We start from the raw sequence: 21,960 nt of genomic DNA, 5'->3' as shown, positions 1-21,960 counted from the left end.
AGACAGCTATTTGTCTGAAACGGTATAGGGTTTGCTGCCTGAACAGGGGGTTGGACTAGAAGACCTCCAAGGCCCCTTCCAACTCTATTGCTTAAGTGTTAAGGGAATTTTGCCCCATTTTACGACCTCTCGGCACCATTGCTAAGTGAATCAGTGCAGTCGTTAATTAATGCGACCGTCATAAATATGAGTTGCCAAGCGCTTGCATTTTGCTTGGGGATGCGGCAAACGGCTGCCAGGGTGAAAAAGCTTCATTACGTCCATACTTTTTTTCCCGGTGCCGTAGTCAAGTAATGTGGGAATAATGAGCCCAAAGATAGGGGCTCAGGGGCTAAGAACGCTGAGCTTGTCGATCAGCAGCGGTTCGAATCCCTACCGCAGCATAATGGAGTGAGCTCCCGTGACTTGTCCCAGCTTCTGCCAACCTAGCCGTTCGAAAGCACATAAAAAATGCAAGTAGAAAAATAGGAACCACCTTTGGTGGGAAGGGAACAGCATTCCATGCGCCTTCGAGGCGTTGAGTCATGCTGGCCACATGACCACGGAGACGTCTTCCGACAGCGCTGGCTCTTCGGCTTTGAAACGGAGATGAGCACTGTCCCCTAGAGTCGGGAGCGACTAGCACAGATGTGCGAAGGGAACCTTGACCTTTTACCTATTCCGCAATTAAAGTGGCATTTTTCCGATCAGGAAAAAAGCCCCTCTTAATCCCCCCCCCACATCCCATCGTAACCTCTTCCCGCCCTGCAAGACAAGGCAGCTTCCTCCAGATGTGCAGGGGTTCAATACTCCCCCCCCATCTCAACCTTGCACGAACCCCAAAATCTGCGGGTTGCTGGGCAAAAACAGCTGGAGGGTGCCAGCTGCCCCCCAACCCCAGAGCCCCCCCCCCGGGGACAACGAGGTCTCCCCTATTTATTTTGCATTTTTCCTAAATTTTAGCTAAAAGGGGGGGAGAGGGAAGGAGAACTACAACTCCCGGCAGGCTCTGGAAGGCGAGAAGGGCGGGGGTTGCTGGGATTTGTAGTCTTCCCAGACCAGCTGGCGGGCGCAAGGTTGGAGAAGCCAACCCAGGCTCGGCTCCACCTGTGGGGGGGAAGACCCCCCCTCCAAGGGGCGGAGTTACCCCTCCCCGGCCTGGAAGGGGCGGGGCCAGGCCGCATACCTGGCGGGGCACCTGCCTGCGGCCCGGGGAAGCGCTGCGCAGCCGAGCCGCCGGGCCAGAAAGGCGGGGAGAGGAAGAGGCGCGTCTCTCTCGGCGCTCCGCTCCTTTCCCAGCCCGCGCCGAGGACAGGAAGGGCCGCCGGGACGGTGGGTGCTGCCAGGCCGGCCTCGCCTCCCCGGCCCTCCCGCTTGGAGAGGGTCTCTTTGGGGAGGGGGCACTTTGGAGAGGGTGGAATTGAGGAGGGGGTGTTGGAGAGGATCTATTTGGGGAGGGGGCACTTTGGAGAGGGTCCAATTGGGGAGGGGGTGTTGGAGAGGGTCTATTTGGGGAGGGAGGCCTTTATGGAGGGCTCTTTTGGGGAGGGGGTGTTAGAGAGGGTCTCTTTGGGGAGGGGGCACTTTGGAGAGGATCTAATTGGGGAGGGGGTGTTGGAGAAGGTCTCTTGGGGGAGGGGGCATTTTGGAGAAGGTCAATTGGGGAGGGGTGTTGGAGAGGGGCCCTTTGGGGAGGGAGGCCCTTATGGAGGGCTCTTTTGGGGAGGGGGTGTTGGAGAGGGTCTCTTTGGGGAGGAAGGGCCCTTTTGGGGAGGGGGCGTTGGAGAGGAGCCGTTTTGGGAGGGGGCACTTTGGATAGGGTCCCTTTGGAGAGGGGTCATTTTGGAGAGGGTCCCATTGGGGAGGGTCAGAGAGAGGCTCTTGGGGAGGGGCCCTTTAAAATTTTTGCATCAATAATGGCAGAAAGAAGGAAGAGACTTTTAAATGAATTTAATACCCATAGACCAAAAAGGATTTCTCCCTAAGAGACAGACAATATGCCAAATTAGTATTTTGATCGCTGGATAAATTCCATATAACAGCGGGAATTGGAATCCATAATAAATTCTCGTTTCCTCCATTTCTTCTCCGGCGCAGAATGAATGCACGTTAACATGGCTTTCAAATGCAAAGCAAAAACTTTGCAGGTGGTCGATACCGAATATAGTGCAGACGCGGTAGAATGGTGCCCGGTGGAAGGCTGGCACAATATCTTAGTATGTGGCACCTACCAGCTGAAGAAACCAGAGAATGAGGTGAGCTATATAAACATATATAAACATACGAAGAAGGGCTGCAGGAACTGGGTATGTCTAGATTAATGAAAAGAAGGACCAGGGGAGACATGATAGACGTCTTCCACTATCTCAGGGGCTGCCCCAAAGAAGAGGGAGTCAAGCTATTCTCCAGAGCACCTGAGGGTAGGACAAGAAGCAATGGGTGGAAACTAATCAAGGAGAGAAGCAACTTAGAACTGAGGAGAAACTTCCCGACAGTTAGAACAATTAATCAGTGGAACAGAAGTTGCCTCCAGAAGTTGTGAAAGCTCCAACACTGCACATTTTTTAAGAAGATGTTGGATATCCATTTGTCTGAAGTGGTGTCGGGTTTCCTGCCTAAGCAGGGGGCTGGACTAGAAGACCTCCAAGGTCCCTTCCAACTCTGTTACTTCATTCTCTATTCTATTCTAACCTATCCTATTGACTTTTTCAAGAAGCCATAGAAAACTTATGAAATTGTTTTGCAGTTAGTCTTTTTTTTCTTTTTAAGTTTCGTTGGATTTTTATTTTTAAATATACATCAATATCCCTACATGAACAGTGTGGCCTCTGGGTATAATTCATTTTGATACAAAGAGCGATAATAATATTAATAATATTTGTGTCATGTAATCCTAGTATTAATATACATGTTTGTTTTAGTCATTCAATATTTCAATGTTCCATTTTAGAGCCAATGATATTATTTAAGCCTACATAGTAATGTCATCTTTCAGCCTCTAGTTATTGCTTAGATTCTATTATATTTTTTAAAAAATGTTAATATTCCCCCTTTCTTATTGTTGTTTTCTTTCTGCTTCCTGAACAGCCTGGTCAGAGTCCTAGAGAGGACAGCGAGACCCCTGTGCGCCTGGGACGCCTCTACCTCTATTCCTTCGAAGATCAAATTTTCACCCCGCTGACGGAGATCCAGAGGCTGGAAACGGTGGCTATATTGGACGTTAAATGGTTGGATGGATGCTTATCCGTTTCATTTGCAAGCTTTCACTTCTTCGAGAAACTAGACTAGCTGGGGATGGGTTAGTTCCCGTGCGGGAAAGAATTACCCGTAGTGGAGAAAGTGGTGGGCTTTCAGATGGAGATGTCGGTCAGACCTGAGTTGAAGGTCTCCGCCTCCACGGTGGACTTCATGGAGCAACCATCAAGATTCTGAGGTTCTCCACGCGGGATGGCCCACATATTTCATAATTGGGAGGGAATTGTGTCTCTTGAGCATAAGAGCCAAGGGGTTCAGGCACCAGGCTAGAAAGCAGGAGCGTGGGAGTTCTAGTCCTGCTTAAATAGGAAAGCCAAATGGGTGTCGTCGGGCCAATCACCAGGGGACAGTGACTTCTAGACCCACCTTAAGCTGGATAGCCAGATGGGTGACTTGGAGGCGATCACCAGCAGATGGTGAGTTCTAATGCTGCTGTAGGCATGAAAACCAGCCAAGCTGACCTCACTGAGTTTTTGGGGGGAAATAGGAGGAAGTTGTGCTGGATAGGGTCACCGCCTTGAGTTATGCGTAAAGATAATCAAGGTGGGAGATAGATAAATAAAATGTTATTTTGCCTTGCTCTATCTTCTGTAAAATGGGTAGCGTGTTTTTTAATCCTTTCGGATAGTGTCATAGTTTCTGTACCCAAGGCTTGGGTTGAGTCAAGATGGAAATGAAATGCTCTTCCTGTTGTGGCCCGCCAGCAGAGTCAGACAGTGAGGAGGTTGGGGAGGAACATGGGTCAGTCCTGGAGTCTGAGGAGGGCTCTGTGTCGGAGGCAGAGAGGGGGCCAGGACTGTCTGACAGTTATCAGCTGCCTTCAGAGTCAGGCATCAGTGAGGCAGAAGAACAGCTGGAGCCTGTTCCCAGTGTGCGCATGCACAGAGCTGCCAAAGGAAGGGAACTGCTAAAGAATGGGTTGATTTGGGAGTAAGGCCACAGGTGCACTGTGAATGGCCCCTCCCAGAGGAAATAAAAGAGGGGAGAAAGGGGAGTGGAGTTTGCAGGAGACAATTAGTTCACTTCATTGGTTCGTGACTCTCCGAGACTCTGCCAAGTTTTGCAGATATCAGCCTGGCAGCTCTCCAAGCCAGAGAAGGTCTGTGACCGTAAATCCTCCCTCAAAAGACTTTGCTAGATGTGAATGAGCAGAATTCACAGCAAATTAATAAAAGGGTTTTATTGTCAGGACAAGGAGTTTGCTTCATGCTCTTGGGAAGCCTCGGTCAGAATATCTTCCTTTTTTTCAAAAGAGGGAGGGAGTGGAATGATTCTTTTTACTTACACCTCTGCTAATGACTTTGCTGTCTGTTCCCCTTCAAGGTGCCATGTTCCCATCGCAGGACATCCTGTTTTAGGTATCGCAAATGCCCAGGGAGTGGTGAAGCTGGCCCACTTGATGGGAAGCGAGGTAGGTGACTAGAGATCCGTAATCATTTTGTGGCTCTCTGCGATTCTTTTATCGGTTAAGGTCTTTGCACCACGAAAGGTGAAGGCTCTCCCTTGGGATTCTTACAACATGGAGCCAATGAAACAGCATTAAAATAAATAAACAAATAACGAAAGAGAATGGAATAGGGCGACAGAGGCAAATAGAGATAGGTGCCTAAGAATATTCAGAAAAAGACTTGCATAGATTTGGATGGAGAGACATCACCCTGCCAACACAAGTGCGTCTAGTCAAGGCGATGATTCTCCCAGTTGCAATGGATGGCTGTGAAGGTTGGACCATAAGGAAGGCTGAGCGCCAAAGAATGGAAGCCTTTGCACTCTGGTGCTGGAGAAGACTCCTGTGAGTCCCTTGGACTGCAAGGCGATCCAACCGGTCGGTCCTAGAGGAGATCAACCCTGACTGCTCTTTAGAAGACCAGATCCTGAAGAGGAAACTCAACTACTTTGGCCACCTGATGAGAAGGAAGGACTCCCTGGAGAAGAGCCTCCTGCTGGGAACGATGGAGGGCAAAAGAAGAAGAAGAAGGGGACGACAGAGAAGGAGGTGGCTGGATGGAGTCACCGAAGCAGTCGGCGTGAGCTTAAATGGACTCCAGGAGATGGTAGAGGACAGGAAGGCCTGGAGAAACGTCGTCCATGGGGTTGCGATGGGTCGGACACAACTGTGCAATTCACAAGACTGCAAAAATTCAAATAAGGATCAGTGGGAATGTCTGTGGAGGTTCTCAGATCATGGTTGCCCCAGGTTTTTTTCCAAAGGCAGCTGGACTTCCTTGCTTATTTTTTTTCAGTTGAAAATGTTTTGCTTCTCATCCAAGAACTGACCTGAAGAAGCTTCTTGGATGAGAAGCAAAACATTTTCAAAGGGAAAGGGGGGAGGGAAACAGGATCATAAATTACGTGGGGGTCAGAGCTGGTTACACTTGGGTACGTGCCAACCTGTTGCTCCCAATAAATAACTGGATTTCTTTTGAAGCTTGGCTCGAGGCTCATGATTTAATTAGGGCGTCCGTCGGAACCCTGACGTCTACACTATGATCATGCTATACGTTTCGTAACGGATGCTGGAGACACGTCCACATTCTGAACAGCCTCCTTTTCTTTCCAGTAGAAGAGCTGCAGGCTTCAACCTCTGTGCAGTGTTGACCTGGGAGACGATTGCCTTGCTTTGTCATTGGATTGGTCCACGGGACGAGAGCAGTGGTAAGTGGTTTGAGGGCCTAGCCCTATGCTTCTAAGATGTCTGGACTTCAACTCCCAGAATTCCCTACGCAGGTAATCCTCGACTTACAAATGCAATTGAGCCCAAAGCTTACGTTGCTAAGCAAGACAGTAGGGCAAGCTCTTGCCTCCAGAAGTTGTGAATGCCCCAACACTGGAAGTCTTTTAAGAAGATGTTGTATAGCCACTTGTCTGAAACAGTATAGGGTTTCCTGCCTACGCAGGGGGTTGGACTAGAAGACCTCCAAGGTCCCTTCCAACTCTGCTACTATTGTATTAAATAGCCCCTTCCATCCCTCTTAAGTTTCTGAGAAGACTTCTGGTGCTTATTTCTGATAGTGAGAACAACCCACCCATGGAACAGAAGTTGCCTTTGGAAGTTGTGGGTGCTCTCATCACTGAAGGCTTTCAAGAAGAGACTGGACTTCCATTTGTCAGAAATGGTATAGGCCAGGGTCTTCTGCTTGGGCAGGGGTTGGACTAGATGACCTATACGAGTCCTTTCCAACTCTGTCAATCTGTAAATCTAATTCCTGTCCAACATGGACCTTCTGAAATTCCCCTGTTCCTTACAAGCATCAAAGCACAACCCACACTGAGTTTTAAACTCTGCATCGTGGCTTCTGATAGGAATAGGAATAGGAAAGAAAAGAAAAAAAGAAAATAGAATAGAATAGAATAGAATAACAGAGTTGGAAGGGACCTTGGAGGTTGTCTAGTCCAACCCCCTGCTTAGGCAGGAAACCCTACACCACTTCAGACAAATGGTTATCCGACATCATCTTAAAAACCTCCAGTGTTGAAGCATTCACAACTTCTAGAGACAAGCTGTTCCATTGATTAATGATTCTCAGTGTCAGGAAATTTCTCCTTAGTTCTGAGTTGCCTCTCTCCTTGGTTAGTTTCCACCCATTGCTTCTTGTCCTGCCCTCAGGTGCTTTGGAGAATAGCTTGACTCCCTCTTCTTTGGGGCAGCCCCTGAGATATTGGAAGACTGCTATCGTGTCTCCCCAGTCCTTCTTTTCATTAAACTAGACCTACCCAGTTCCTGCAACCGTTCTTCATAGGTTTTAGCCTCCAGCCTCCTAATCCTCTTCATTGCTCTTCTCTTGCACTCTTTCTAGATTGATGCTGGAGAGTAGTAGAGCCAACAAGTTGTTTACCATTCATCCCTGCTTCTTCAGCAAAGGAATTGCCTTTGTTTTTGTTTTTTTTAACTATTCCATGCTGTCTCTGCAGCGGCCACCCCCTGCGACTGGTCAGCAGCGATTCCAAAGGGAGAGTCAGCTTGCTGTCGGTGGACGAATCCGGTTCTTCGGTGCACCTCTCGGACCAATGGAAGGCACATGACTTTGAAGCCTGGGTGGCTGCGTTTGACTATTGGAACACACACGTCGTGTACTCAGGTGTGTGCGTTTGCTCGGATTGTAGTTGTGAGAGTCCCCGGGAAGCCAAGTTGAATGCGGGCGAACCGTTTACCAACCCTTGTGGCGATGCGTGAATCAAGGTTGGCTTTAAAGCTTCATGTTAGGAATTCATTTTCCTTGGTCTTCTCTTCCTGGATTTAGGTGGAGATGACTGCAAACTGCATGGATGGGATACAAGGAGCTGCTCAAGGACTCCTCTCTTCACCAGCGAGCGGTAAGTAGTTAGAATCTCTGAAAAGAATCCACGGCTCCTGTCTTGTGCCAGGAAAGCAGGAGGGGTGGGTGTCTGTGTGTGTGTGTGTGTGTGTGTGTGTGCGTGTGTGTGTGTGTGTAACGGCTGGTTTGACGGAACTGGTAGTAAAAAAAACTTGAAAAAGTTAAAAAAAAAGGTTCTCATATCCGCATGTTGCACAGCTGACCTTGGGAACTTTAAAAGAAAACTTTTGAAGCATTTTTTTAAAACTCCGGAAACGAGGAGGTGGGTGGGTCTGTTTTTGCTCCCAGAAGCCTTCCCTGAGTTCTGAGAAAGAAAGGAAGGAAGGAAGGAAGGAAAGAAGGAAGGAAGGAAGGAAAGAAGGAAGGAAGGAAAGAAGGAAGGAAGGAAGGAAGGAAGGAAGGAAGAAGCAGGAAGGAAGGAAGGAAGAAGAAAGAAAGAAGAAAGAAAGAAAGAAAGAAAGAAAGAAAGAAAGAAAGGAGAGAGGGAGAGAGAGAGAGAGAAGGAGAGAGACAGACAGACAGAGACAGAGAAAGAGGGAGAGACAGAGAGAGGGGGAAGGAGGGAGACAGAGAGAGAGACAGAAAGAGAGAGAGAGAGAGAGAAAGAAGAAAGAAAGAAGAAGAAAAAGAAAAAGAGAGAGAGATAGAGTATGAAAGAAAGAGAAGGAAAGAATGGAGAAAGAAAGAGAAAGAAAGGGAGAGAGGGAGAGAAAAAGGAGAGGAAAGAAGGACTACAAACCTGGCACTAGACTTAGCTTCAGAGGATAGCCCAGGGCTGGAAGGGACCTGGAGGTCATCTAGTCCAACCCTGCTCCAGCAGGACATTGTTAAAGTCAGTTTCTGTCTTTTAATCCCCGCAGTTACCTGACTACATAGCCACGGCCACCCAATCACATGACACCCCTCCCACCCCACCAAACCACGCCCATAGAACTGGTAGTAAAAATTTTTTAGATTTCACCATTGTTTTCATTCCAGGCATTCTATGGGGGTCTGCAGTATTCAGAGTCACCCGCTGCGGGAAAATCTGCTAGCTACGGGCAGGTGAGTCTCCAAAAGTATTGATGAAGTCACTTTGAGGGAATGTCTTTGAAATTTCCCACGCTTGGACAGGAAGTCCTCGATTTACAACAGTCCGTTCAGTGGCCTTTCAAAGTTACAACTTTGCACTGGGGGAAAAAAAAAGACTTAGGATCATTCTTCACTTACGACCCCATAAGGTCACCAAAGGTGATCCCACTGCAATAAATACGAGTCAGCCTCTGGATTTGGACCAAGTGACTTTGGGGATTATGGGAATGGTGGTTAGAAGGGCGAGGACAGTTATACGTCACTTCGTTCAGTGCCGTTATAGCTTCGAATGGTCAAATGATTGAGGACTACCCCTGTATGGGATGGGGCAGCTGTGGACGTAGGAGGCTTTGGGAAAGGAGGAGAAAGATTTCTCGATTGCGTTTCTGCAGCTACGACGAGCACGTCCTTCTGTGGGACACCAGGAAGATGAAGCAGCCCCTGGCGGACACCCATGTGGAAGGCGGCGTCTGGCGCTTAAAATGGCACCCGTCCCAGGAGGAGTGGCTGCTGGCTTCTTGCATGCACAATGGCTTTGTAATCCTCGGTTGTCCCAATGGTTTAGGTGAGTGTTTGGATTTGAGGAAGCCACCTACTGACTTCAGCTGTAATAATTTCCAAAATGCAGACAGTCCTCAAGCCCGAAATTTCTGTTGCTAAATGAATCATTAAGCGAACTAGCCCTCGTTTTACAAACTCTCTTGCCACTGTTGTGGCCCGCCAGTGACCAGTGGAGCTGGCAGCAGATTCGGACAGTGAGGAGGTTGGGGAGGAAGATGGGCCAGTCCTGGAGTCTGGGGAAGGCTCTGGTGAGGGCTCTGTGTCGGAGGCAGAGAGGGGGCCAGAGCTGTCTGATAGTTATCAGCTGCCTTCGGAGTCAGACATCAGTGAGGCAGAAGAACAGCTGGAGCCTGGTCCCAGTGTGCGAATGCGCAGAGTTGCCAGAGGAAGAGAACAGCTAAAGAACAGGGGTCGACTTGGGAGTAAGGCCACAGGTGGATGATGAATGGCCCCTCCCAGAGGAAATAAAAGAGGAGCGAAAGGGGAGTGGAGTTTGCAGGAGACCATTAGTTCGCTTCATTGGTTCATGACTCTCCGAGACTCCTGGCCAAGTTCTGCAGATATCAGCCTGGTCGCTCTCCAAGCCAGATAAAGTAAATCCTCCCTTGAAAGACTTTGCTGGATGGGAGTGAGCAGAATTCACAGTCAATTAATAAAAGGGGTTTTTGTCGGACCAGGAGTTTGCTTCAGGCTCTTGGGAAGCCTGGGTCAGAATAGAGGGAGAAAAAGACAGAATATAAATTCACAATTGGAGAGCAGATGGAAATAGCCTTTGGAATTACGCTTGCCCGGCATGATTACCTCGAGTTGTTTGTAAAAAATATTAATAGATGGAATAACCCAAAAAAATAAAATGTAAATAAAATTTAAAAAAAACATAAATTTCCCTCACCTCATTACCTGAATAAGGAATAAGCGGTGCGGCGGCGTAGAGGTGGAGCTCTCGCCTGACAATCAGGAGGCTGTGAGTTTGATCCTAGGTAGAGGCAGATATTTATCTCTCTGGGCACAATGAGAATTTATCGGCTGAATAAAACTCTGCATTGGCGACCGGGAAGGGCATCGGGCCAGTAAACACTCCGCTCCATTCAGTTGGCCAGAAAAGGGATTATGAGGTCGATAAAAAATGATGAGGATTACTTGAATGAGGAAGGTCGTGATGTCTAGATGCAACAGCCCTCCTCTTTTTCTCCCCCTAGTAGAAGAGAACCAAGAGAAATGCACGATCCTGTCTTCCTACGCCTTGCACAATTCTTTGGCTTATGGCGCTGATTGGTGCAGGCTTCCCCTGGGCGCGTCTTTGGAGGCGTCTATGGCCGCGCTGACAATTCAGGAGGAGCAAAGAGCCAGCTGGGAGGACGTGAAAGGGAAGAACCTCAAGATAATTTACGAATCCCCCACGGCCACCTTCGATGTGCTGCTCGAAGAAGAAGAGAATCAACCTCCCGCCTCTCCATCCCCAGCGGAAGGCTCCTTGGTCCCCCAGGGGCCTTCTGGAGACGGAAGAGCTCCAGATACCAAAGCCAATGGGGATGCCCATGCAGCTAAAGCCCAACGGGAGACCAGCCTCTTAGCAACGTGCTCCTTTTACGACCACGTTCTACACGTTTGGAAGTGGGAGGTCACCTGGAGCTCCCCTCTGGCTTAAACCCAGGGGCAGAGCCTTTTTTCTATCCGCAGGAGAAACGTGTTGGATGGACGACTTTGGACCGAAGGGAATATTTGTGTAGCTCAAGAGTTCAACCGTGAGGTCCTTAAACTTTTTGCCGTTTACTTGCAGGCGTTTCATTACCAAACTAGGTAACGTTTTCAGAGCTAGAAGGGAGTGCAGTCTGCTGTGTGGAGGAGGAAGAGGAGGACTGTAGGGTTTTGGGGATTCTGGGTTGTTTTCTTGCAGACGTCTCATGACTCAATTAGGTAACGTCATCAGTGCTAATTAGTGTGGCGTTTGCTCCCCGTTCACATACAGTAGCTTCTCCTTTCGGTCCCAGTGGAGGTGTGGTTTTCTCCTCCTTAGTTCTTTGAGCAGGGTATTCTTTTCCCTGTCTGTCTGGTGTTAATTCCTGCTTATTTGGATATTGGATGCAGGGCGCTAGTTTCAAGGTAAGCTACTTATAAACAGGTAGCTCATTTGGTACTTCGGTACCCAGTTTGGTAAATGAAACATCTGCAGGAAAACCATCAAGCTCAGAGAGCATCAAGGACCCCACAAGTCAATTCCGAGCTACCAATATTGTCTTCTAGCGATATGTTTTTATATTACTGCTGGGAGCCTCCAGTAGCCGTGAGTTTTTGAAGCCTCTTTATATTGCTTACTCGGTCCTTTTCAACAGCTTTTTGTACTGCAGAAATACGTTTGTTCAGGTTCCCTAATTCCCTGTTAATTCCACTTTCCCCCTAAGATTTGACTCTTGCGACGTTCTCAAACACCAGATTCTTTATCATGGGAGTGGCATTTGGCTCACCTTTCCTCTCCCCCCCCCCCAAATAAATAGGGAACCTGTTTTATTCAAGCTTGGGAAAGAGGTTGAAATTAAAAACGGCAACCAATGATAATCACAAAGATATTTTCTCGAAATCCAAGCACAAGCCCTCTTTGTGGTGTGGAATGGCCTCAACAAAGGGCATATTTATGATCTGAGGTATTACCAATTATGGTATTTTCATACAAACATGGTCATTGGCATTGTAAAGAGCACCTTTTGACTAAAATATATTTTCGATCTTTTTTTTACAATAAAATGTTGTCTTTTAAGATCCACTGTCCTTTTTATGTAAGCTACTAGAACTAGAATGTCTAAATTGGAAGAGTCATGTGCTGGTCGTGCCCATGCCCAAGTGGCAGTTGGAACAGAGTTCTTTTCAGGTGGGCCTAACTCCTTAGCATCAGGACGTGTTAATAATAATATAAGAAATACTAACGATCTGATGGTCATTTTGAAAAATCCTTTCTTAGCGAGCACCTAGAAGCCAAGAGGAACATACGTGCCAAATTTCAAGTTTGTAGGCTTTACGGTACTGGAGATTTTGTGATGATGCGTGAGTGCTATTTCGCTTTTATATAGAGAGATTAAGAGCCACAAGTATCAAAGCTTGTGTCGAAAACTACTTTGGACTGGGCCAAATTTGCCTGTGTAGAGAATGGCTGTTTTATATAATGAGGAATGTATCCAGCCATGCTTAAGTCAGTTTTGAAAGCAGGATGCACTTTGCTCAAGGGAAGTAATACAGTAGCCATACAGTCAACATCTAAGAATATCTTACGGGTGGACTAAGTGTAAAACTGGAGGCAGGTACTGGTAAGAATAGTTTCCAATAAGCACTTCTAGAATTGAAACTGCTAGGGCAAGGGGTCAGGAACCCACAGCTCTGGAGCTTCATGTGGCTCTTTCATCCCTCTGCTGCGACTTCCTGTCGCTCAAAATATGTGTCACAACCGCCAGTCTGTGATACCTGCCAGCATGGGATTTATTGAGCTTTTCGACCCTCGGTAGGCCCACCACGGATAAATCCAAGGAAATTTTCAGAAGAAAAGAGAATGTTAAACTCAACTACATATGCTAGTTCTGTGGCTGCCCAGGAAATAGTCAGGCATGGGAAGTGTTTTGTGGTGCCCGGTGTTTTTTCTGAGGTCCAAATGGCTCTTTTGAGTGTTTAAGGTTGCCCACCCCTGTGCTAGGGAATGTGTATGCAAGGATTTGCTAGTTTAAACGTAACCCATTGAGGAAATCATAGCTAAGAATCAAGTCAGGTTTAAAAATGGTAGTTCATTCCCTGAACATATGAGAACTCTTATAAATATGCTATTTGTGTGTGTGTGTGTGTGAAAAGGATCATTTCATTTATGTAAATCTGAGCTGCACAGAAAACCAGGAGCCTTTCCTCCCCACCAAATTCAGTGCCCAAACTCCACAGCCATCCTTTTAGTAACTTGCATTTCCCAACCCTTGCAAGACCCCCCTTCCCAGGCGTTTTACTTTCAACAGAGACCACCAATGACTCCGCAGAGAAACAAATATATTAAAGGCTTTTCCGGACCACAAGTTTCAAAGCAGAAACATCAACACTTCGCAGGCAGGGAGGTATATCATCTGCATTCTCTTCACTCTTAACCCTCCTCCCCAAAATGATCTGTTCCATAAGTCCCTTTTGGAGAAACTGCTACAGATTGGGAGAAATATAAATGTAGATTAAATATAAATGTAAATTAATAGTGCCCCATAACTGGAGGTTTTAAAGAAGAGACTCGACAGCCATTGTCCAAAATGGTATAGTGTCTCCTGCTCGAGCAGAGGGGTTGGACTAGAAGACCTCCAAGGTCCCTTCCAACTCTGTTGTTCTGTATCTCTGTCTTCTCTTCTTCCAGGAAATTGTCTTTTTTCCTCCCTCTTCTTCCGGGAAATTGTGTCTTCCAGGAAAATTGTATCTTTTTCCTCTGCTTTCAATAGTCTTTTTTCCTCTAATTTCGATCCAGTATTTGAAAGGGTTCAATAAAGTTGCAGTCCTGGGGGACAATTTGTCTCCACTGGGTGGATGTGTGTGTGTGCTTCTCTTTTATCTTTTCCTTCCTTCCTTTTTCTTTCTTTCCTTCCTTCCTTTTTCTTTCTTCCATTCCTTCCGCCCGCTAGCGCACGAAGTTCTTGGGGAAGAGCCTGAAGAGTCTCCCCTCCTGGCTGGGCTGGAAGCCGTACTTCTCCAGGGCGTCGGGGTCGAAGGCGCCTCCCTTGACGTCCTTCTCGATCAGAGGGGCGGCGGTCTGCTGGAAGAGGGTGCGGGCGGTCAGGGGCGGCTCGCTGCCTGCGGGCGCCCGGTAAGAGACGTAGGCCTTCAGCTTGAAGCCCGCCAGCTCCGGCACCATCAACACCGGCACCTGGTCCTTCACCAGGCGGAACTTGCGGCTCGACGTGATGCAGCCGAAGACTTTGCAGCCGCGGCTCTTGAAGAAGGTCCGCGGGCCCCGCTTGCTCGTCCAGGCCGACATACGGTCGGCGCCGCGGACCAGGCCTCGCGTCACCTCGCCCAGGAGACCCATGGCGAACGACTGCGGCGGTTGCGAACGTTCAGGCCCTCACCGCCGCAACATCGCCGCTTGCGATTGGGCCGTCCAGACGCCCCACCAATCCGCCTCTCCCTCACTCAAGTCCTGTTCGGATAGGGCGGGATTTTAACCAATCGGATGCAAGAGTTTGGGCCGGTGGCCGCGCCCACCCCGGGAAATGTCTCCTGGTTGGGGGTTTGGTTCGGGATGCCTCCTCTCGGCTGGGGAAGCCTGTGAGCGTAGAGCTACGAAAAAGTAAAGAGAGATGCAACTGCTGAGAATGGAGATGTTTTTATTTATTAAAAAATTATTATTAACTATAGTTATATTCCTACTTTATTATTTCTTACAGCCCCTTCATAGTCCTCAGCCACCCTCATAGGGTGTCCCCTCCAGAGGGACTTCCAACAATCGGGCTGCTGCTGAGTGAGGATGATGGGCAATCCCAATTGTACTTAAAATATTCCACAGTGGGTGGAACAGCAGCACAACAACCCTGCGAGGTCGGCCAGCTTTGGAAGCTGAAAGCATTCTTATATTGTATTGTATCATTCTCTTATGTATTGTATTGTTGTATTGTATTGTATTATATCCCTTATGTATTGCATTGTATTATCTTTTGTATTGTATTCTATTCTCTTATATATTGTATTGTATTGTTGTATTGTATTGTATTCTCTTCTCTTATGTATTGGATTGTATTCTCTTCTCTTATGTATTGGATTCTCTTCTCTTATGTATTGGATTGTATTCTCTTATGTATTGGATTGCATTATCTTTTGTGTTGTATTCTCTTCTCTTCTCTTATGTATTGTATTCTCTTCTGTATTGTATTCTCTTCTCTTCTCTTATGTATTGTATTCTCTTATGTATTGTATTCTCTTCTCTTATGTATTGTATTGTATTCTCTTCTCTTATGTATTGTATTCTCTTCTCTTCTCTTCTGTATTGTATTGTGTTCCACTCTACTCCACACCATTCTATTCTATTCTTCCAGATTTTGGGAGGGTGGGTGGAGGATTTTGGGAGCCCTCCCTCCCCCTCCCCGTAGAGGGAGGAAAGCCCCTTTTGGCCACGTCCCCCTGAGCCTCCTTAAGCGAGCCCTTCTCCTTCCTCTGCGACTACGCTTCATTAGCTGGTGTCTCATCAGCAGCCCCTCCTCCAGGCCGCCCCTCCAGGCTTGGACTACCACACCCATCCCGGGCGGGGCGGATGGGAGCGGCGGGGCCCCACCTGGCAGAAGCCCCCAGGGCATCCCTGACGGGCGGAAGTGACGTGAGGAGGGGGCGGGGCGGGGAGGGGCGCCTCGCTCGCCCCGCCCCCAAGAATGACCCTTGACCTCTGGCGGCGCCCTCCGCCGGGCAGCCGTTAGCAGCGCCGCCGCCCCCCTCCCTCAGCCTCCCTCCGTCCCGGCCATGGACGGCGCGGGAGCCTCGCTCTCCGACCGGCAGGTAGGGTCGCCTCTCCGCGCCCGGGGCTCCCCACAAACCCCATAGGACGCCTGGACTACAACTCCCAGCCTCCCCAGCCGGAGAGAGGGGGTAGAGTGGGGTCTGCGGGACCCCTCTCCGCCAGGTTGGGGAGGGGGACTACAACTCCCAGCGTCCCCAAACTTGAGGTACAGGGACTCCTCAGAATGAGATAGAAGGGGTCTCCTGCTTGAGCAGCGGGTTGGACTAGATGACCTCCAGGGTCCCTTATTCTGTCACTTCAGTCTGGTGGGAAATGCCAGGCAGGGTGGGTCAGGAGGGCAATGGGGGGTTAAATCAATCCTGGTTCCAGTAAATCTGGTTTAATGCCAGGGTTTCCTATGTTTGTATCCTCTTTATTTCCCTCTGATGATGAATTATTTTAGTTTGGGTTGGTTTTTTGCCTACTTGTATTTTTTTAACGCTTGTATTAACCTTTGCGTTCACCTTTATTGGTGGTTTAACGGTGGCTTGCTCTTTCGAAGGTTTTTTTTTTTTTTTGAAGTCGTAAGGTAATGGTTTCTGACTGTAAATAAAATGGGAAAAAAGATGGGACTACAACGCCCAGCATCCCCAGCTCGGTGATTATGAATTATTTCAGATTTGGGGGTTCCCCCCCCCACCACCTGTATTTTAATTTTTGTATTGGTCTTTTAAAAGTGACTTGTTCTTTTTAAGTTGTGCGGTCTGGGATTGTAAATAAAATGGGGGGAAAACGATGGAACTACAACTCCTAAGATTCTCAGCCAGAGTGGTGTCAATTTCAGTCTTGTTGGTTACGTGGTGTCGAATCATTCAATCCTGCTCCCGACAAACATGGATAATGTCAGAATCTCCCTCCCAATTTCCCATCCTCTTTTCACTTCCTCTGCTTATGAATTTCCAGCGTTTGGCTTTCTTTCCACGTGCATTTTAACATTTGTGTTGGTCTTTTATTAGCGGTTTGCTGTGTATCGTTAATGATTGTGTGTATTTATTGGAGTGATTTGATTGCATTTATTCCTCGTGGAGAAAAACTACCGGTAGTCCTTTACTTACAACTACAAATTATGTTGCTAAGTCAGAAATTTGTTAAATGAGTTTTTCCCCATTTTACAACTTTTCTTGCCACGTTTCGGAAGTGAATCGCCTCAAAATGCCGTAGCGGTCGTAAGCGTGAAAAATGGTGCTGAGTCACTAAACAAGCTGTTGTAAGTCGAGGACTAACTGTACAGCTCCGTTATTTGTTAAGAAAAGTTTCTTCCACTGGTACATCCCTGCCAAGCAAATGTTGTTTTTTTCCCCCTTCTGGGTAGCCTATTTATTATATCTTTGTTTCCACATGGAATAAACATATATTGTATTTTAAACAGAAACGTTGTGTCTAAGAATTCTTGCTTGCTTATTTGCCAAAATTCTAACTTGGGGAAAAAACCCTGGGGGAAAAAACAAAAGAGCATTTTTGTTACATACTGGTTGTTGGGTACAGCACTTCCTTGCTGTTCTTTAACCCTAGCTGAACTTCCATGTATCCTTTTGAATTTATTTCCATTAATTCTAAGGCCACTTTTCCTAAGAATTCTTTGGCGCTGCTTGCTAACCTCTAATCTGCTCTGCATTTCAGGCTAAATAGGATATAATTGCAGTTATTTGCATCCCTCTCCCCTGTCTTATACCCTGCTTCTGTTAACCCCGGCTTTACGGTTTATTGAGCGACCGTTCAGAGTTACGACGACGCTGAAAAAAGTCACTTAAGACCACGAGGGGCAAATGACATGGGTTTTGTAATTCGTTAAGTGACATAGTTGCTTTGTATTTTAATCTGATTGTTATTCTTTCTTTTAAAACGATTTATTAGCTTTTAACATTCCTAAACGGATAAACAAGCTGTAGACCAGCTCCTGATAAGAAAAGTTTGTTAGTACAAATTGGGGCCTGGCTTAATAATAATACTTTATTTACAGTTACAGACCAAAACACGACCACTACAAAAGAGACACAGCAGCCAGTCACCAAAAGCCCAACTAAGGGAGGTTACAGCTCTCTCCTCTAATGGTCACAGCTCTCAAGAAAAACCTGGAAACCTGAGAGGTGATGTACGAGGAGACATCCCCAAGGCAATGCACAAACAAATCACAGCCATCAGGTCCAGAAGGGACAATTTCAGGAACAGACAGTAACCTAGATCTGTCCGCTCTATACATAGGGCAAAATAGAAGGACATGCTCCGCTGTCTCAACCTCGGCTCTGTCACAAGGGCACAGCCGCTCATGGGGCCTGGCTTATCTCTTTTACCCTAAACAACTTCGTCCTTACAATTTATGCCCTTTCAGACCTCATTTTAATAAACATGTATGCTATTATATTATGGGACGCGGTGGCTCAGTGGCTAAAACGCTGATCTTGTCGATCAGAAAGGTCGGCAGTTTGGCGGGTCAAATCCCTAGAGCCACATAACTGAGTGAGCTCCCGTGACTTGTCCCAGCGTCTGCCAACCTAGCAGTTCGAAAGCACGTAAAAAAATGCAAGTAGAAAAATAGGAACCACCTTTGGTGGGAAAGGAACAGCGTTCTGTGCACCTTCAGTGTTGAGTCATGCCAGCCACATGACCACAGAGACATCTTCGGGCAGCGCTGGCTCTTCGGCTTTGAAACGGAGATGAGCACCGCCCCCTAGAGTCAGGAACGAGTAGCACATATGTGCGAGGGGAACCTTTACCTTTATGCTATTATCCTGTCCAATCAACTTTCCTCTTTCAGATTTCTTTATTATGTTAACTACAAAAGGGGGATGTAAGGTGAAGATCGGGGATTCCTCTTTGAATGAGGATTCCCTTTTGTCTGAATAGTCTGATAAATTGTCATAAAACGATCTTCCTGTCTCAGTTTGTCCCATTGGGAAATATGCACGCCAAAGCACGAGCTTGAAAAAAGCCATATTTGGCCTTCACCATTGCGGCCTTCCCCATGGTTAGGGGATCAGAATTCAGGCACTTTATTATGACTTATTCATAATTACGATGGTTGTGGTGTGATCCATTTTTGGGGACCTTTTGACAAGCAAAAAGTCAACAATTCCCTTCACAGCCGTGTTATTAGCTGAACAACTGCAGGGCTTCACTTAACAACCGTGGCGAGAAAACCCACTTAGCAGAAACATTGGGCAGAAACTGTGGTCGCAAGAGGAAGAACGAACGACCTGCGTTTTATTTTCTCCTCCTGTTATCTGTTTTCTGGTTGTTGGATGAGCGTGGAAGTTGTCTTTCTGGCCCACGCCCTTGTTTGAATTGTAAAAGTCTTGTTCAGACACAGAAGGATAACAGTTTAGATTGAATCATGGCCCAGAACGGTGACTGTTGCGTGTCAGCAAACCTACAAACCGGCCAACCTTAAATGTGTGTCGGCGTGTGTGTGTGCTTTCTGAGTTTTTCTTGGGAGAGAATATTGGTTTGCGAACAGAAATAATGAGGAAGTTTTGCTCGGCTGATTTTGCCGTTGTTAAACTACTTGGACCTTAAAGACGGAAACTTCATTGCGTTGTTTTCCTTTTGTTTGCCACCATTAGATGGCATCGCTTGTCCAGCCACCACACAACCCTTGAAAGTTAAGGGGTTGTGTGCATTTGCCTTACTAACAGCTGCCAAGCCCTTGGGTTTGGTTCTGACATTGTTTTGGGGTCCTTTCAAACGAAGGAGAAAGAATTTTTCAGGAAACCAAGCTGGGTGTTTGAAGACTTGATTCAAATCTTGGAGACTTGAGGGCAATCTTGGCACAGATCCACCGTAGCACAGGTACGATTGATTAGAAACGGCCCAAATTCCACTTGGGAGAAATCAAAAAAGCGAAACAAAACCCTGATGATTTATAAAGAGAAACGGCTCTTTTAGAAAAGAAATTTAGGAGATTTCCCTTATTTTGATGCGAAGACCAAACCGTGAGCAGAGAGTTTGAAGCCGAGATTAAAATCATTGGCTGGAAAAACAGGGATGCTCTTTAGAAGAATCGTTCACTTGTTTTCATTTCTGAGCTGAGAGTCAGTTTTTTAAAAAAGGTTAAGGTTCCCCTTGCCCATCTGTGCTAGTCGTTCCCGACTCTAGGGGGCGGTGCTCATCTCCATTTCAAAGCCGAAGAGCCAGCGCTGTCTCCGTGGTCATGTGGCCGGCATGACTCAACGCCAAAGGCCCACGGAACGCTGTTCCCTTCCCACCAAAGGTGGTTCCTATTTTTCTACTTGCATTTTTTAACGTGCTTTCGAACTGCTAGGTTGGCAGAAGCCGGGACAAGTCACGGGAGCTCACTCCGTTACGCGGCGCTAGGGATTCGAACCGCCGAACTGCCGACCTTTCTGATCGACAAGCTCAGTGTCGATTTTCAAAAATCTTCTCTACATCTCTGGGGAGCAAATGTTGCTTCTCCTCCAACGTATCTTAATACCTTTGGTCTTTTTATCCTTTAGGTGAGCCTCTTAACCAGTTCTGACCTACGAACCCGAGTTCTCCAATTTGTAGAAGACCGGATTCAGACAACCATGGTAACGTTGGGGAACGTTTGAAACCAGAGTTCTCATTTGCATGCCTGTTCCAAGCAGGAAAAACCCTGCTTTTATATCACGCCCAATTTCCCTCTGTCCGCGTTTCCTTCCCTCCTAACCAAAATTAGAGGATTATGATGGCTGGAATAAATGTTGATGTTGTTTGATTAGTCATGTCCTAATCAGACCTGGAAATTGCATTTATGAATGCGTCCCAGGAATCTGCAAATTCTGGTTAGTCCCACGTAGTCACCGAGTCGCCCAATCTGTAAAAAGAATCCCGTGGCCTTCAAAACAGCCTAAGATCCCATATAAATGCGATTTACGAATGCATGAATGTAAAGGGCGATTAGTCATTGCGAATATTTCAATTTAAATCTGTTTGACTCAGTGCATGTAAAAAGGACAGCGTGGCCTCCAAAGCAGCACAAGGTGTTCTAAGATGGGCACTGGGGTGAGGATGAATTTATAAGGATTTTTTCTTTTCTTTTTGCTGATTGGAAGCGATAAAGATCCTTGTTTTCTCCCATTGATTCTTGGTTGCTCCAGATGAGGAGCTTATTAAACTTAACCCAACTGTGGTCGGCGGCCTGTGGAGCTGGCAGCAGATTTGGACACTGAGGAGGTTGGGGAGGAAGATGGGCCGGTCCTGGAGTCTGGGGAAGGCTCGGACGAGGGCTCTGCGTTGGAGGCAGAGAAGGGGCCAAGGCCGTCTGACAGTTATCAGCTGCCTTTGGAGTCAGATATCAGTGAGGCAGAAGAACAGCTGGAGCCTGTTCCCAGTGCGCGCATGCGCAGAGCTGCCAGAAGGCAAGAATAGTTAAGACCAAAAGGGCGACTCGGGAGTAAGGCTTGGAGATGATTGGCCCCTCCCATAAGACATAAAAGAGGAGGAAATGGATGTGAGCCCTTGCAGGAAACAATTAGTTCATCTTACTCTGTTCAAGCTCTGAGAAGTCCTGTTTGACTCTGCTACGTTTGACCTTCCAAAACTAATGGGCAATTAGGTCTCTGGCAGCGTTTCAAGGGAGATAAAGGCGGGCGCTTATCAACCTCACCCTGAAAGACTGTGACAACTCAAGCAGACCTCTGTCGGAATCTTCACAAACTGTTTGTAAATCATTACGGGCTGTGGATGAATATAGTTTTGGGGACTAAGGTTGGGATTTATGCTTTCTCAGGAAGCCTAGATCAAAACATAGCTCTCAACTTACGACGACCGGTCACTTAGCAGACCTCCCCAGGGCTGTTTATAGGATTCAAAGTTCCAGTGGCCCCTCCCCTGTGGTCACGTGATCACATTATGTTTGCCAGTCCACATTTACAGCCAATGACCGCATCCCATGGTCACGTGATCACGAATTACCACATTTATTGCTAGAAAAACAGTATTTGAGCCTATTTAGGTTTGATAAGAAGAGAATATTGGTAGCTGAGGTTGAAAGGAAGGATCCTTGGTGCTCTCTGAGCTTGGTTGTTTTCTTGCAGATGTTTCATGACCCAACTAGGGAACATCATCAGTGCTAGAAGGGATGGTATATTGTCAGACTTTTGGCAGCGTGACTATCATTATGAGATAAGCCCAGGAGGAAAACACAGCACACAGCACACAGAGCCTTTAGACAAGTAATAGTGGTTTATAGACAAATATATACAGACATACACACTGTAGATAAATCCCTTACCACTCAGCTATGGACACAAGGAGAGAAATGAGATACACGACGAGAGAGAGAGAGAGACAGAGACGGACAGACAGACA

At 47.2% G+C, this 21,960-nt stretch overlaps 3 protein-coding genes across 5 annotated transcripts in view; 2 read left to right on the top strand and 1 right to left on the bottom strand.

Annotated features, from left to right (window-relative positions):
• The first annotated feature begins 1,054 nt into the window (after window positions 1-1,054).
• DPH7 (diphthamide biosynthesis 7) lies at window positions 1,055-11,939 on the top strand. Of its 2 annotated transcripts, XM_081967292.1 has the most exons (10): window positions 1,055-1,311; window positions 2,077-2,234; window positions 3,067-3,206; window positions 4,558-4,645; window positions 5,798-5,889; window positions 7,147-7,313; window positions 7,476-7,548; window positions 8,529-8,594; window positions 9,014-9,186; window positions 10,382-11,939. In XM_081967292.1, exons 2-10 carry the CDS (start codon window positions 2,082-2,084, stop codon window positions 10,828-10,830), a joined length of 1,401 nt encoding a protein of 466 aa, XP_081823418.1. In that variant the 5' UTR covers window positions 1,055-1,311; window positions 2,077-2,081; the 3' UTR covers window positions 10,831-11,939. The 2 variants fall into 2 exon arrangements, with proteins under 2 accessions (XP_081823418.1, XP_081823419.1); XM_081967293.1 differs by lacking the exon at window positions 1,055-1,311 and having other exon boundaries at window positions 1,798-2,234; window positions 10,385-11,939.
• A 1,065-nt stretch (window positions 11,940-13,004) lies between these two features.
• MRPL41 (mitochondrial ribosomal protein L41) lies at window positions 13,005-14,273 on the bottom strand. Its single transcript, XM_081967337.1, has one exon. The coding sequence runs from the start codon at window positions 14,212-14,214 to the stop codon at window positions 13,807-13,809; it is 408 nt and encodes a 135-aa protein (XP_081823463.1). The 5' UTR covers window positions 14,215-14,273; the 3' UTR covers window positions 13,005-13,806.
• Window positions 14,274-15,467: 1,194 nt separating this feature from the next.
• Window positions 15,468-21,960, top strand: part of PNPLA7 (patatin like domain 7, lysophospholipase) — a 68,957-nt gene continuing 62,464 nt past the window's right edge. The window contains exons 1-2 of one of the 2 annotated variants that reach the window (XM_081967213.1): window positions 15,468-15,671; window positions 20,124-20,198. In XM_081967213.1, coding sequence (XP_081823339.1) covers window positions 15,636-15,671; window positions 20,124-20,198 — 111 coding nt within the window. In that variant the 5' untranslated portion in view covers window positions 15,468-15,635. The remainder of the gene's footprint in view (window positions 15,672-20,123; window positions 20,199-21,960) is intronic. The other variant, XM_081967212.1, reaches the window with a different exon arrangement.

This window comes from Natrix helvetica, assembly GCF_964273705.1.
Source record: "Natrix helvetica genome assembly, chromosome: 15".
Classification (NCBI taxonomy): Eukaryota; Metazoa; Chordata; class Lepidosauria; order Squamata; family Natricidae; genus Natrix; species Natrix helvetica.
This window is presented reverse-complemented; position numbering and strand designations above follow the sequence as displayed.

Bases quoted from the DNA above. Each gene is read 5' to 3' on its own strand.
- DPH7 (XM_081967292.1), top strand. From the start codon at position 2,082: ATGCACGTTAACATGGCTTTCAAATGCAAAGCAAAAACTTTGCAGGTG. The intron at 5,890-7,146 runs GTAAGTGGTTTG...CTGTCTCTGCAG, and splicing joins TCCACGGGACGAGAGCAGTG to CGGCCACCCCCTGCGACTGG. The intron at 7,314-7,475 runs GTGTGTGCGTTT...TCCTGGATTTAG, and splicing joins CACACACGTCGTGTACTCAG to GTGGAGATGACTGCAAACTG.
- MRPL41 (XM_081967337.1), bottom strand. From the start codon at position 14,214: ATGGGTCTCCTGGGCGAGGTGACGCGAGGCCTGGTCCGCGGCGCCGAC.